The 16428-nt window shown below is 43.2% G+C and overlaps 2 protein-coding genes across 12 annotated transcripts in view; one reads left to right on the top strand and one right to left on the bottom strand.

Annotated features, from left to right (window-relative positions):
- LOC310756926 (uncharacterized protein) overlaps positions 1–9189 on the bottom strand; it is a 74657-nt gene extending 65468 nt beyond the window's left edge. Inside the window, exon 1 of the mRNA XM_083601873.1 lies at positions 9170–9189. The gene's annotated coding sequence lies outside the window, so the exon portion shown is untranslated. The remainder of the gene's footprint in view (positions 1–9169) is intronic.
- Positions 1–14289, top strand: part of LOC310756542 (uncharacterized protein) — a 45325-nt gene extending 31036 nt beyond the window's left edge. For 8 of the 11 annotated variants that reach the window (XM_083600794.1, XM_083600792.1, XM_083600797.1 and 5 more), the window contains 3 exons: positions 6539–6665; positions 9833–9904; positions 11162–14289. In XM_083600794.1, the coding sequence (XP_083456920.1) occupies positions 6539–6665; positions 9833–9904; positions 11162–13155 (2193 nt within the window). In that variant the 3' untranslated portion in view covers positions 13156–14289. The remainder of the gene's footprint in view (positions 1–6538; positions 6666–9832; positions 9905–11161) is intronic. The other 3 variants (XM_083600790.1, XM_083600791.1, XM_083600787.1) reach the window with 1 other exon arrangement.
- The last annotated feature ends 2139 nt before the right edge of the window (positions 14290–16428 follow it).

Here is a 16428-nt window from a genome sequence, read left to right as displayed (position 1 = left end):
TTTTTTTATCCATGTTATAGGCTTCTCTTATTTGAAAATAGTGCAACCAATCTCGCACCTTATCTTTTAATTTCTCAAAACTCTGCAATTTCAATTTATCTCCTTCTTGTTCCAATATTTCCCAATATTTCGGCCATTTGGCCTCCATATTGGACTTTTTGAGTGCCTTTGCCTCCATTGGTGACAACCACCTTGGGGTTTTGTTCTCCAATAAGTCTTTATATCTTGACCAGACATTAAACAATGCTTTCCTGACAATATGATTTTTAAATGCTTTATGAGCTTTGACCTTGTCGTACCACAGATATGCATGCCACCCAAAGACATTATTAAAACCTTCTAAATCCAAAATGTCAGTGTTTTCAAGAAGCAGCCATTCTTTCAGCCAGCAAAATGCGGCCGATTCATAATAGAGTTTCAGGTCTGGCAGGGCGAAGCCACCTCTTTCTCTTACATCGGTTAGTATTTTAAATTTTATTCTAGGCTTCTTGCCCTGCCAGACAAATCTAGAAATATCCTTCTGCCACTTCTTGAAACAGTCCATCTTGTCCACAATTTGCAAAGATTGAAACAAAAATAACATCCTTGGCAATACATTCATCTTTATAGCCGCAATTCTTCCCAACAAGGAAAGCTTCAAGTTTGACCATATCTCTAGATCTTTCTTCACTTCTAGCCAACATTTCTCATAGTTGTCTTTAAACAAGTTTAAATTCTTAGCAGTCATATTAACCCCCAAATATTTAACCTTCTTTACTATTGTTAGGCCTGTCTCCTTCTGAAACCTGTCTTTCTCAATCGGTGTTAAATTTTTCTCAAGAACTTTTGTTTTAGATTTATTCAGCTTAAAACCAGCCATCTGCCCAAATTCTTGGATCACTTCCAAAACTCTTTTCGAACTAGATTCTGGCTCCTGTAATGTTAAAACTAAGTCATCTGCAAAAGCTTTCAATTTATATTGCTTAGCTCCGACCTGAATGCCTTTTATCAGACGGTCCCTTCTAATCATGTTCAATAATACCTCCAGGACTGTGATGAATAACAATGGGGAAATTGGGCAGCCTTGTCGTGTACCTTTCTCTATCTTAAATCCCTCTGTCACCATATTATTCACAATTAATTTAGCCTTTTGTTCTGAGTAAATTGCACTTATACCATTTTCAAACCCTTGACCCACCCCCATCCCCTGAAGATTTTTCTTCATAAAACTCCAAGAGATGTTGTCAAAGGCTTTCTCCGCATCTATAAAGATTAAAACTGCTTTGGTGTTTATATTCACTTGCAACTTCTCCAAGATGTTGATTATGTTCCTTGTATTGTCCGACAAGTGTCTACCCGGGAGAAAGCCCGCTTGGTCCTTATGAATCTCTTCCAGTAGTACTTTCTTTAATCTATTTGCCAAAATGTCCGCAAATATTTTGTAATCCACATTAAGAAGGGATATGGGGCGGTAGTTCTTAAGTTGCGTCTTTTCAGACTCAGTTTTTGGTATAAGTGTAATATAAGCTTCCTGCCACGACTCCGGCGCCTTTTTCCCCTCTAGTATCTCATTGCATACCTCCATTAGTGGTCGAATTAACCAATCTTTCAAAACTCTATAGTATTTGGAGGTTAAGCCGTCTGGTCCTGGAGATTTGCCCAACTGCATGTTCCGAATGGCACCCTCCACTTCCTGTTCTGTAATTTTGTCACTCAACATTATCCTCTTTTCTTGAGAGATTTTTTGTAATCCGTTTTTCCTCAGAAATTGGTCTAATTCAACCTCTTTCTGTGGCCCTTGTGTATAAAGTTGTTTGAAAAATCTCTGGAAGCAGTTTCTAATTTCCAGTGGGTTCTGTATAATCTTTCCATTTACTTCCAAATTTGTTATGGTGTTTAGTTTCTGTCTTTTCTTCATCTGCCATGCAAGCAGTTTCCCACATTTGTTAGCCGATTCAAAAGACTTTTGTCTCATCTGTTTAATTTTCCATTCCACTTCCTGATTTATCATTATCATATATTGTACTTGATATAACTTAATTTCTCTCAGAATCTCTTGGGATTTTGGTTTCGCTCTTAATCTTTTCTCTCCTTCTTTTATTTTTTCCAAAATTTTATCTTTTTTCTCATTTTGAGTTCTCTTCTTTATTGCATTCTGTTGAATCAAAAACCCTCGCATGACCGCTTTGCTTGCGTCCCAGACTGTTCTTTTTTCCACCGTAGTGTTTAAATTTATCTCAAAGTAGTCTCTCAATGTTTTTTGGGCCTTCTTAATCACCTCCTGGTTTCTAAACAGGGCGTCATTCATCCTCCATCTGAAGGAGCCGATTGGCATTAGTTTCATCTCCATCTTTATTGCATTGTGGTCGGAGCAAGTTTTGGGGCAGATTTCCACTTTTCGAATCTTGGGTGCCAGTCCTCTAGTTATGCATATTTGATCAATTCTTGTCCATGTCATATTGGCTTCAGAGAAGAATGTTCCCTCTCTTCCAAGGGGGTTCTTAGTTCTCCAAGTGTCAATCAAATCCATATTGTCAGTCAATTCAAAGAAAGTTTTAGGTAGTCTTCCATCTTTAGTTACCACCTGTCTTTGTGACTTATCCATGTTAGTAGATACCACTCCATTCATATCTCCCATCAAAATGATGTTATAGTCCATATAGTCCAACAATGTCTCGTGCAATTTCTTAAAAAATTCAGATTTCCCCTCATTTGGTGCATATACTCCTAAAATCAAATATTTTTCACCTTGTAGTTGAATCTCAATTGCAATAAACCTTCCTTGTTCATCTTTAAAAACAAATTTCGGTGATAGGCTCTCTTTAGCGTATATGACAACTCCTCTCTTTTTGACTTTGTCCGATGAAATAAATTCTTGACCCAGTCTTTTATTAATGAGAACTTTCCTGTGGAGCCTTACCACATGAGTTTCCTGCAAACAAATTAGATCCAATTGGTCCTTTTTCAATAAATGAAATACTTTCCTCCTCTTCTCCGGCGAGTTAAAACCGTGAATGTTCCAGCTTAATAATTGCAGAGACATGGTGTGTTTATTTTAATTTCCTCCAGCCGCTCCCAAGAGCTCGTCAAGTTCTTGCGGTGGTATCTTCTTTTTTGATTTGTCAAATTCCAAAGGTGGTGGTGCTATGCCAGCTCCTGGTCTCAAGGCTTTTGGCAGATCTGTCGCTTCCTTTTGTAGATCTTCTTCAAAATCTCTCAGAAATTTTTCCTTATCTTCCACTGATCTGATTCTGAACTTTTTCCCCTTAAATGTAAAGGACAGTCCCTGGGGGAACTCCCATCTGAAAACAATAGTATTCTTTCTCAACAAAGCCACCAAGTCTCCGTAGTTAGTTCTCAAATCCAAAAGGTGTTTCGGAATATCTTTAAAAATCTCCGCTCTGGTCTCATTAATCTCTAGGGTCTTCTGGAAGTGAGCACTCAATATTTTGTCTCGTTCCTCTTTCGATCGGAGGGTCACCAAACAGTCTCTCACCCTGTTTTTCCTCCCTCCTCTTCCAAGTCTGAAGGCGCTCACTATCTTAAAATCTTTATCCAGCTCCAAGTTCCAGAATTTCTGAAATTCCTGTGAAAGATAGTCATTCAAATTATCTCTCTCAAGTTCTGGCACCGCCCTGATCCTCAGGTTTGTCTGTCTCTCTCTCAATTCAACCATAGACAATAAGGCCTGGTGGTCCCCAATCTGTTTACGTATTGGTTTGATTTCTTCCTCCACAGCCACAGCTTTTTCCTTTGCCTCCTCGGCCATTTTCCTAGTAGTCGCAGATTCCTCCAACAGTTTTTCTATAGCTTTGGTATTTGAATTAATACTGGCTGTGTTCCCTTTAATTTCAGCTGACTGATCTGAGACCTGTTTACTTAGGCCTTCCAATTTTTCGTAAATTTTATTCAACACAGATGTAAATTCCCCTTCTGAGGCCATTCCTTTTGGCTCAATTTGCCCTGGGTCTTCCTCCTGAGTCACAGGGAGGCCAGGCACAGATGCCCTACGTTGCTGGGAGATTGAAGTAGATTGTTGGACTTTGACCTTGGATCTTGTTGCTCTTTGTTCAGTCATTCCCCTTTATCTTCAGTCAAGGTCAATTCCCACAGGCAAGCCTTGTAGTGGAAAGTCCCCAAAGTTGACAGTGGAAAATTCCTCCAGTCAGGTATTAACTTCAATAGTCCTCTAGGGGGATACAGTGGCTGCCATAAAATTCTCAATAGCCAGACAAACAAGTCTTTTTGTAGCTTTCCGTATCCCCTCTTTAATTGAAACTAAGTATTCAGATCAGTAAAACTCAGAAATGTATCTTCTTGCAGAGTTAGATCAAATATTTACTGTATCCACAGTCAATGCGAGCTCAAATGTAGCAAACCTCATTAATCTGACAGACCGTTCCCATGAGAGTTCAAATAAAAAGTCTTTTTAAATTCCCAGAAGATCCCCAGAAGAAATACAGTCACTTTCTCAACTTCCCCTGCAGGGGAGTTCTCTCTTTTAGTGCTTAGAGTTAAAGTTGAACGATCCACATTAAAGTAATAGCACAGAAAGGTCTTTGCTTTGATCTTTTACAAAGCGGAAAGGCGGACTTCCTGTTTACACCTTTCCGCTTCGGAGCCCAAATTCAGTCCTTTTTGTTCTCAAATCCAAATTTCTTAAGTCCCCCTACTCACGGGTGTTCTCTTTTAGAGCCGAATTTCACAGGAAAAAGGTCAGCGCTCTCCGGCAACAGCTACGCGGCTTCGCTCTGTAGACGCAGCAATCGACCCGTAGCACCGCGCCGCTCCCGCTGCACACCGGAACCCCTTTCAGGGCTCCCTCGCAAAAACGGGGGGCGCAAAAGGTGCCTGCTGGGTCCCACGCTCGCAGGCTCTTTCTGCCTGCGATTTCAGATCGGGTCCCCGCTTCGCCGTAGCGGAACAGACCCACTTTCTACAGGGCTTCTCCTCCTACTCAGAAGGAGACCGCCATTGCCGTTGGCGCCGCCTCCGGAAGTCAGAATGAATTAAGTACTTAACCCGAGATACCACTGTACTCCATTCCCAGCATAATGAAATATTATGCATGTGGTGGAATACAATTAATTTACTGAATACAAATGAATAACATTGGTTGCATGACTACTTGGTATACACGAGTGCTTTGTTTCAGACTGTGTTGTTGTTTTTTGAAGTTTTTATTTATACTTTTCCAGTTTATACATTTCATTAGTTTCACAATCAATTTAACATTTCAAAGTTTGACTTCCTTCTCCCTCTTTCTGCGGTTCCTTAAATTATTTTTTAAAATATCTTCTGCATATCCAAATTCATTTAATTTACTCATTTACTTATCTACTTTGAATATATACTCTTATGAAACTGCAGGTTATTGCAGTAATCCTGCCAATGTGTTTTATCTGTTTGCAATTTATCTGTAAATATTCAGTAAGCTATTCCCATTCTTTTATAAAAAGTTTGTTATCTTGATTTCTTATTCTTCTGGTAAGTTTCGTCATTTCTGCATATTCCATAAGTTTTTGTATCCATCCTTCCTTTGCTGGGACTTCTGCTTCTTTCCACTTTGGGGCAAGTAGCCACCACAGCTTTGTTTCAGACTTTTGTTATCTCAATGCAGATGCCACAGTTGACTACTAAAATGCTGAAGCTATACTGATAAATTAGCTTTGCTTTACATCCACCAGCAAGTCTCTCAACACCATCTCCCAAACTCCACTCTCTACAACTCTCTGCTTGACTCTGCTTGAACTGAACTGCAAACAGTTTCACCATCAGCGCTCAAACTCCCTTTCAAACTCATATCCAATTGCCAGTCACTACCAATATTCCAACCTCACTCACTCCCCCTACCTGTTTAGCGAAGTTTTTAATGTTTGATGTTTTATTGTGTTTTAATATTCTGTTGGGAGTGGCTTGGAAGGCCCGGCCAGATGGGCAGGGTATAAGTAATAAATTATTATTATTATTATTATTACAGCTCCCTAACATTTTGTTTGATTCCTCTAATGTATTGGAAGCCTCCCAGAGTGCCTGCTGAAATCCAGCCCAGTGGATGTGGCAAATAATAATAATTATTAACGTACTTCCCTCTGCTTTTACCTTAATGAGTATTAATGCCTGTGCATAAAATATTATGTACAAAACCCCAGAACCTCACAAGGGACTCTGAATTAATACAGTGGCACCTCGGGTTAAGTACTTAATTCGTTCCGGAGGTCCGTTCTTAACCTGAAACTGTTCTTAACCTGAAGCACCACTTTAGCTAATGAGGCCTCCTGCTGATGCCGCACCGCTGGAACACGATTTCTGTTCTCACCCTGAAGCAAAGTTCTTAACCTGAAGCACTATTTCTGGGTTAGTGGAGTCTGTAACCTGAAGCGTATGTAACCCGAGGTACCACTGTACTCCTTTCTCTCTCTCTCTTTGCACTGCAAAATCTCAAAGTCACCTAGTGGTCAGTAAATGGAACCACACATAGAGCAACATTAACTGTTTCCTCTTTTCAAACTGGGATAATTGTGCAGTTTTGGTCATTTGTGTTTCATTTTTATTCCAGGTTCTCTTGACCTTTGAGGAGGTGGCTGTGTTTTTCACGGAGGAGGAGTGGGCTCTGCTGGATCCTGGCCAAAGAGCTCTGCACAGGGATGTCATGGTGGAGAATTATGAGATGGTGGCCTCTCTAGGTAAGGGCACTTCCTTCATGGATAGATGTTGAAGGTATGAATTCATTGTGCTCCTCCAGACATTCACCTTGGTTTATCCTCATAACCCATGTTCATTTTTGTCCCCACAAAAGTTTCCCACCTCTAATGCTTTGGCTGCAATTGATTTCCTCCTAAAATCTTGTAGTATTCCGTACAGTTGTTCTGGTGTTATATTTGTTTCTGAAGCCCTGCAAGTATTTCTGTACTGCCATATTGCATAGCAGGGGTTGCCATCCTTTTGGGTCAGTGGGTACATTTGTGAGAGAATGCTGTGGGAAACTATACAGTAAGTGTAGGCTCACTATACAGTGAATTCTTAATACAGTCGTACCTTGGAAGTCGAATGGAATCTGTTCCAGAAGTCCATTCGATTTCCAAAACATTCGGAAACCAAAGCGTGGCTTCTGATTGGCTGCAGGAAGCTCCCGTTGGACGTTTGGCTTCCAAAAATAGTTTGCAAACCGGAACACTCACTTCTGGGTTTGCGGCGTTCAGGAGCCAAAATGTTCGAGAACTAAGCTGTTCGAAAACCAAGGTACAGGCGACTCCCCATTTATGCAGGGGTTATGTTCCAAGGAACCACACGTGTAAGTGAAATTGCGTAAAGTGTGAGCACCATAGGGAGTCCTAGTGGCTTGCATGGAGACCCACCCCAGAGCCCGAAGAGGACGTCCCCACCTGTCAGCTGAGCTGCTCAACAAAGCCCCACTGCCCTCTGGCATGTGGGGAAGAACCAACACTGACTGTACTGTCTCTAATGTTGTGTTATGTCAGCCCCCCTCCATGTCAGATACTTATCCCTGTTATTTAATAGAGCAGTATGTAAATACTACACTATACTGTAATATTATATGTATTTTCTATTTATAAAAACTGCTTAGAGATTTGATGGTTTGCTGAAGTCAATTATCTCCAGTTACATTGGCCTTGAATCTGCAGGGACAGAGTCAGTGCCATCCAGCAGAAAAAAGCACTTTGAGGGTTCACTGTAGCTGCCACTTGGGCTCGCCGGCAACTCTGACGATTAGGGCGTTTCTCTTCCTTAATTTATAGCTTGTATCTTATAAAGTTTGACACGAGCTTTCGTTTGGCAGTGCCTGGCAAGGTGCTCAGCCCAGCCCAGCCCAGCTTCTTGCAGCCTCACAATATGGGGCAGTTAGAGCAGTAAAATAACAAGATAAAGGTAAAGGGACCCCTGACCATTAGGTCCGGTCGTGATCGACTCTGGGGTTGCGGCGCTCATCTTGCTTTATTGGCCGAGGGAGCTGGCATACAGCTTCCAGGTCATCTGGCCAGCATGACTAAGCCGCTTCTGGCGAACCAGAGCAGCGCATGGAAACGTCGTTTACCTTCCCGCTGAAGCAATACCTATTTATCTACTTGCACTTTGACGTGCTTTCGAACGGCTAGGTTGGCAGGAGCAGGGACTGAGCAACGGGAGCTCACCCCGTCGCGGGGATTCGAACCGCCGACCTTCTCATCGGCAAGTCCTAGGCTCTGTGGTTTAACCCACAGCGCCACCTGCATCCCAAAATAACGAGATAAAACAATGTTAAAACAACAGGACTCAGCACTAGAGGAAGCACTAAAAGAACTTAAAAAGTAAAATGGAGGAGAGGGATAAAAACAAGTACTGAGGGTTGGTTATAAATCAAAAACTTGCCTTCAAATGAGCCTTAGAGCTGAAGACCCTCCTTCCCAGCCCAGGCAGCCTTTCCTATCTCGTCTCCTCAGACAGGGGAATGGTTTCATCGGGTTCTCTCACATAAACAGAGGAGGGACTTTTTCACAATCACAGGAAGCAGCCTATTTTATTTCCTTTTCTGTGTATACTGTAAGGTTTTACCATTGCTATGGCCATTGGCTAATGTGAATAAAGTTTTATCTATCTATCTGCTTAGAGATTTTATTTCCAATCACATAGTACAGTTTTAACTCGGAAGTCGAACACTCCGTTCAACTTCTGAAACGTTCAACTTCCAAAGCACGGCTTCTGATTGACTGAAGGAAGCTCCTGCAGCCAATTGGAAGCTGCGGAAGCCCCGTCAGATATTCAGCTTCCAAAAGAACTGGAACACTCACTTCCGGTTTTTGATAGTTGACTCCCAAGGCGTTAGGGAGCCGAGGTACGACTGTAGACTAATTTTGTTTAAAAACTTAATATTTGCAGCTTTGGCTGGTTCGCCAACTTCAGTCCCTCTTTGATAGAGGTGGATTTCTCACTGTGCTCCATTTTCTAGTAGCCTCCTGATTGAACTATTTCAATGTACATTACGTGAGACTGCCTGTTATGAGACTATTAGAATACTTTAGCTGGTCCAAAATGCAGCAACCCAATTGGCTGGCTTCCAGTGTGGTGTAGTGGTTAAGAGCTGTGGACTCGTAATCTGGTGAACCGGGTTCGCTTCCCCGCTCCTCCACATGCAGCTGCTGGGTGACCTTGGGCCAGTCACACTTCTCTGAAGTCTCTCAGCTTCACTCACCTCACACAGTGTTTGTTGTGGGGGAGGAAGGGAAAGGAGATTGTTAGCTGCTTTGAGACTCTTTAGGGTAGTGGTAAAGCGGGATATCAAATCCAAACTCCTCCTCTTCGTTTGGAACATGCACAATCCCTGTTTCAAAGCTGCTGCACCAGGTGTTGCCAGTTCGTTTGTGGGTTCAGGTCAAGGTGCTCACATTAGTGTTTAAAGCCCTAAATAACTTAAGCCTAAAATATTTGAAAGTTGGTGTCCTTCCATAAGGACCATGTCAGGTGTTAAGATCTGCAGAGGAGGTCCTCCTGGTATTTCTGCTGCCATCGGTATTGTGAGAAGAAGGCTTTCTTTGTGGCAGTTGTGGAGCGCTCTCCCGACAAGTCATGCATCTATCATCTATAGTGTAGAGTTTTCAGCCTTTGTCTTTTGTAGAACCCCCCTCCCTTTATGAACTGGTATGGTTCTGTTCCATTTGGAATGGTTGAGCTCGGTTTAGAATTGTAGCTGCCTACCTGTTTATGTGCATGCTATATTGCTGTAACTGAGCCTGGAATGTTATGATGAAGCACAGGTAAGGAACCAGTAGATAAAGCACCTTTTAAGTTGCTTGACTTGGAACAGATGGATGTTTTGTGGTCAAAAAGTAACTAGTATTTTTTGTTCCCTTGAAAGAATCAGACCTCCATTCTTGCGGGGGAGAATATCCATTTATCCAGGATCTCAAAGAAGGAGAGACATCAACAGGTAGCTCTGCCTAGATGTGTTGTGGGGCCCTTTTTGGTCTGGGAATTGAAGGATTCTCCATTTTGGAGTAATATTCCAGGCAAATTGACCCAACAAGCTGTGAGACCTCTTCCTGGACATCTTTCCAGGGGGATTTGACAGATTCATTGAGGATAAGACTGTCAGTGGCTACTACCTATGTCGGCTAGGTGCTACTTCTTGAAACGGGGAAAGCCACATGGCCCTCAAAACTTTTCCCAGGTCCCATCACCTCTCAAGGAACCCCAGTGTCTCTACAGGCCATCGTGAAAATGTCACTTGCCATTTTTAATCAATATGGTGCACAGGATCCTTTGAAAGTGCACTGATGGCAAGCATTTTCTGCTAGCTGAAAATAAATATCACAAACGTAGGGAATAATATGCCAATGGAAATGTGATTGGCCTGGAAGAAAGTGACAGAAGTAGAAACTGGCACTAAAGTACCAGTGTAAAGTTGGCACCTTTGTTACTGTTGAGTTTCTGAATGGGGAATTGAAAGGAAAATGGTGGAAACAGAGACTTCTGTGCCTGGTGACAGAAAGTGGGAAATGAACCCTAAAAGAAATTTTCTGTGATTGCCTTAGACCAGGGATGTACAACTCCCAAGAGACTGTAATCTACTCACAGAATAAAAATTTGGCAGTGATCTACCACTTTTTTGGGGGGGGGGGGGGTTTCAGGTCTAAGTTGTTGAGCTTTTTTTACTTTTACGGAGGGGAGATTTGAAACTTGGGGAAAGGGGAAAATTCACTCACCAAAAGATTGCTGAGGAAACAATCAGCCTCAGGGTAAAAATGCCGTCTTCCATTATAGCAATCGTGCAAATGGGGGGCGGGGCCAGATGCTCTTTTGACACCGCAAATGAAAGGGAGCCCGTGATCGACCATGATCTACCAAAATCTCCCAGGGCTCGACAAGTAGATCGTGATGGACATCCCTGCCTTAGACTAACATATTCAGAAGGCAACCTCGGTTTCAGCTTTGGATAGTCAAAGGAGGGGTTGTCCATGTGTGAAGATGCTAAAATTGGAGAAGCAGCTACTTGGGTTTTATTATGGTGGTGATGATTTTATTATTTGTACCCCACGCATCTGACTTGATTACCCCAGCAGCTTCCACTGTATATAAAAACATAACGAAACATTGCACATTAAAAAGCCATTGATCCCAAAGGAAGTCCTTTGTTTCTGCCTTGAATTCAAATGCTGTTTTCTTTTGTCTATCTCCACACAAACAGATTATGGGCAGAACCACTGGAATTATACAGAGCTCTCTGAGGTGCCGTTGGAAAGAACGAAGAGTGAATCACAGAAAGAAATGTTTTTAGATCTTAGAGAACTCAAAAAGGATGAAGGAAACCTGTCGGAGAACGAAGAAACGAAATGCTCTACTTCTCTGGGCGTTGACGCCCATGAACCCCCAATCTCACGGGAGGAGCACAACGAAAACAGCAGGAAATTACGTCCACTATGTGGAGAGATATTTCGATATGAATCACAATTAAACACACATTACAAAATCCACACAGGGGTGAACACATTTAAACCAATGGAGTGTGAAAAGACCGTGCCCAGTAGCTTACCAAAATATCAAAATACCCACGCAGGAGACAAAGCATTTAAATGCATGGAGTGTGGAAAGAGCTTCAGTCAGAGAGGTAACCTTATTCGTCATCAAATGACACATTCAGGGGAGAAACCATTTGAATGCGGAGAGTGTGGGAAGAGCTTCAGTCAGAGCAGTCACCTAACTGCACATCACAGAACACACACCGGGGAGAAGCCATTTAAATGCATGGAGTGCGGGAAGAGCTTCCGATTGAGCAGTCTCCTTACTTTACATCACAGAAGACACACAGGGGAGAAACCGTTTAAATGCATGGAGTGTGGGAAGAGCTTCACTGTGAGATCGTGCCTCACGTTACATGAAAGAGCCCACACAGGGCAGAAATCATTTAAATGCATGGAGTGTGGGAAGAGCTTCAGTCAGAGCAGTAACCTTATTCGTCATCAGATAACACATTCCGGAGAGAAACCGTTTAACTGCATGGTGTGTGGAAAGAAATTCAGCCAGAGCAGTCACCTTACTGCACATCACAGAACCCACACAGGGGAGAAACCTTTTGAGTGCGTAGTGTGTGGAAAGAATTTCCGTTGGAGCAGTCTCCTGACTTTACATCAGAGAGCTCACACAGGGGAGAAACCATTTAAATGTACCGGGTGTGAAAAGCGCTTCACTGTGAGATCTTGCCTCACCTTACATGAAAGGACCCACACAGGACAGAAATCATTTAAATGTCTGGAGTGTGGAAAGAGCTTCAGTCAGAGTGGTCACCTTATTCGGCATCAGATAACACATTCCAGAGAAAAGCCATTTAAATGTGTGGAGTGTGGCAGTACCTTTACTCGGCATTCTCAACTTATTCGTCATCAAAGAACACACACAGGAGAGAAACCATTTCAGTGTGTGGAGTGTGGAAAGAGTTTCTGTTTCAGCAGTCACCTTACTCAACATCTGAGAACCCACTCAGGGGAGAAACCATTCCAATGTGCAGAGTGTGGAAAGAGCTTCAGTTTTAGCAGTCACCTTACTCGACATCATCGAACCCACACCGGAGAGAAGCCATTTCAATGCATGGAGTGTGGAAAGAGCTTCAGTGAAAGCATTAACCTTACTGTACATCTGAGAACCCACACAGGGGAGAAACCGCTGAAATGCACAGAGTGTGGAAAGAGTTTTAGTCACAGCAATAGCCTTGCTACACATAAGAGAATCCACACTGGCGAGAAGCCATTTCGATGCACAGAGTGTGGAAAGAGCTTTAGCCACCTTGCTGGCCTTCATGCACATAAGATAACACACACCGGGGAGAAACCATTTCAGTGCATGGAGTGTGGGAAGAGGTTCAGCTCCAGCAGCCACCTGACTCGACATCTTCGAACGCACTCAGGGGAGAAACCGTTTCCCTGCATGGAGTGTGGAAAGAGCTTCAGTCAGAGCAGTCAGCTTAGTACACATCAAAGAACACACACAGGAGAGAAACCCTTTAAATGCACAGAGTGCGGAAAGCGCTTCAGTGCGAAGAGTATCCTTACTAAGCATCAGAGAAGCCACACAGGGGAGAAACCATTCAAATGCATGGAGTGTGGAAAGAATTTCAGCCGGAGCAGCAACCTTACGAGACATTTTAGGACACACACCAGAGTGATAGCAGGGAGACATTTAAAATAGCTTCAGCTGATATATCAAGGGATGTAGGCCAGTGGGCGATAGTTGTTTAACACTTCTGGGTTATGGGAAACTTTTGCCAGACATCTACGTGTGCATCACTGCCCTCCTCCAGCCTCTCTTGCGGTGATGGGAGAATTGCAAGCATGTGGAGGGTGATCATACATGTAATGGCTAACACACGTGGTACAAACACACCAACAGCTCCAACATATGAATGGAATGCTTAGCACAGAGACAATAAGCGCCGCTCAGTCATCTTAACATGAACAGGGATGCTGGAGATGATCATTTTTAAAGGACTATTCCTCATGAATTCATTTGATTTATCACATTGCTTAAGGCAAGCGTGAGGAGTGTGTGGTTCACCAGATATTACCAGACGACTAACCATTGGCCGTAAGGACTGAGGCTGATGGGATTTTTGACATTCGGAAAGCCGTAGGTTTCCTGCCAGTGACTTAACAGATCCTTGAAAGGGGATGCATAGAGTTAGGAGCTGTGGCCTAATTTGGTGGTTGGCAGCAGAGTTTGGGCTAAAGATTGGGCAAGACCGCCTGGGCTGCGATTGAGGGATGGTGAGGCGCAGGGGAACCAGCAGCCTTCAGTGATGAACTTCGTCTCCTTCCTAGCATCCCATCATTATGGTAGCCTCTGGCATCCTGCGGCACCAAGCATGACGGTGTTAAGAGAGGGAGGACTAAGGTGTCAGTATATTGTATGGGGAAAGGTATGAGATTTTGAAGAGAGCAAAAGAGCTGGGTCGGGTTCCTAGACTGATCCCTGACTGAGCTCAGACTTCACACACACAGTGTTTTATCTTAGATTATCATGGATGTGATTTCTCCTAACCTGTAGGAGCTTGTTCCCTAGAACATGATACTGTTAGGACAGCTGGAAAAGCAGGAGGCTTTAACCAAGGAGTTCTTTGAGTGTAGGTGCACCAAGGTAGGTTTTAGGCATGGTTAAGTCTATAGTTATTTTTAATCTTGCATGCTAAAATCCTTGTGTGCAATAGTGTTTATTTATTCATAGAGTTGTAGTCTAACTTTTTTATGTACAGTGCACTTTTGATTTACTATTGATATTCTTGATGGACTATGTTTGCTCCTTTCATAAACAAATGCATTCGCTGGTCTTCTGATGATGTACTTAAGGGAGGGAGCCAGCGTTTGTCCACAGACAGCTTTCTGGGTCATGTGGCCAGCCAGGACTAAACCGCTTCTGGCGCAATGGAACACCGTGACGGAAACCAGAGTGCACGGAAACGCTGTTTACCTTCCCGTCACAGCGGTACCTATTTATCTACTTGCACTGGCGTGCTTTCGAACTGCTAGGTTGGCAGGAGCTGGGACAGAGTAACGGGAGCTCACTCCAGTGCGAGGATTTGAACCACCAACCTTCTGATCGGCAAGCCCAAGAGGCTCAGTGGTTTCAACCACAGCATCACCCGAGGTAAACAGTCCTTGGCCAGACATATCAATGGTGTGACTCACTGGAAGGCAACTTCCCGTGTGCGGAATTTCTAGGGATAACAAATCCATTTTGCCAGATTGTCAGTTACCCTCCATTGTACATTGTGTGTATCTGAAGAAGTGTGCATGCACACGAAAGCTCATACCAATAACAAACTTAGTTGGTCTCTAAGGTGCTACTGGAAGGAATTTTTTTGTTTTGTTCCTCCATTGTACAGTCACACATGGTGGTCTTATGCTAAGTGGGAGGTCAGTCTAACAGGGGCATCCATATCCTACACCAGGAAGGGGTTTCTACATACTGGGGGTAGGGGAAATGATTCCCCAAGTTGCCCCACAGTTCAAATACATCCTCAAGCACTGTATAAAGCCCTGCATGGCAGAGGGACCAGATTGATAAAAAGATCACCTTCACCCACATGTTCTTGCCTGCAACTTGCAATCCAGTTCCCAGGACTGTTTCAGGGTCTGTCAATAAACATGACTGGACGGGTAGATGGACACAGCAGGGCCTTTTCTGTAGCGGCTTCACAACGATGGAATGCAATTGTTCAGATGAGGCTGGCCCTGCCTTTCACATATATAAATCTCTTTCAAGAGTGTTTAATCCGTTTTTTCTTCAAAAGACTTTTTTTGAGCCTATGAATGGGAGCAGGTAGCTCACACAAGGCTTTGCTCTATAGCAACTATTACAGCTTAGATTTAAAAAATTAACCAGAAGACCTCCCATAGCAAGGGTTCAAAATGATATAGAACATGGCAAAAGCATGAATGAGATAAGCTGTAGAGACATTTGGTTAAATTTGCCCATTCTGTAGGTTTTCCTGTAAGGAGCTTAAGGGGGGGAAATGATTCTTTTTTTAAGCACACCAGTTCTGAAGAAACAGAAATAAATTTAACTTGTTCCAAAGCCAGCTCAACCAGTGACCCTTTCAAAGAGGGCAAGCTATTTGGGGAGGGACTGAAAGACCCCATGGTAGAGACCAGAGACAAAAAGACGCTCCCACATAAAAGGATTGGAAGAAGGAGTCAAAAGGGGCTCCTGTTCCTTCTTTCATCCCTACAAGGATCCTTCAACAACACAGATTCAAAGGGCTATAACCTCTCCTGGGAGTGAGGCAGGGTTTCTCAAACAGAAACAAGTGTACCCAGAACTCCTTCAAGCATCCTCCTCCTCTTTGGTGATCACTCGTAGCCGAGTCAGATTGTCTTCCATGAACACAGTTTTAGGAGTGAGTCCATAAGCGTCTGTGGAGGCCAGTTCTGGATCCACACATCCTTCCACAGTGGGGACATACGTTTCCAGGCAGGAATTCTGATCACGATGAGGGTTTGTCAAACGTTCCTTCCTCTTAGCACATTTCTCCCTTTAGTCCTGAGTTTGAGTGTCTTCAAAGCCCATGACAACTTTGGTAAAGACTGTTCTCCAATTGGAGCGCTCGCAGGCAAGTGTTTCCCAGTTGTCGGTGTTTATACTACATTTTTTTAGATTTGCCTTGAGAGAGCATTACACTTTCCATTTTTAAGTTCGGAATAGAGTAGTTGCTTAGGAAGACAATACAGTGGTACCTCAGGTTACATACGCTTCAGGTTACAGACTCCGCTAACCCAGAAATAGTGCTTCAGGTTAAGAACTTTGCTTCAGGATGAGAACAGAAATTGTGCTCCAGCGGCGTGGCGGCAGCAGGAGGCCCCATTAGCTAAAGTGGTGCTTCAGGTTAAGAACAGTTTCAGGTTAAGTACGGACCTCTGGAACGAATTAAGTACTTAACCTGAGGTACCACTGTAATCGGGCATCCGC

Source organism: Podarcis filfolensis, assembly GCF_964270895.1.
Source record: "Podarcis filfolensis genome assembly, chromosome: 2".
NCBI classification, from domain to species: domain Eukaryota; kingdom Metazoa; phylum Chordata; class Lepidosauria; order Squamata; family Lacertidae; genus Podarcis; species Podarcis filfolensis.
Note: the sequence above shows the minus strand (reverse complement) of the source record. Positions and strands in the feature narration are given on the sequence as shown.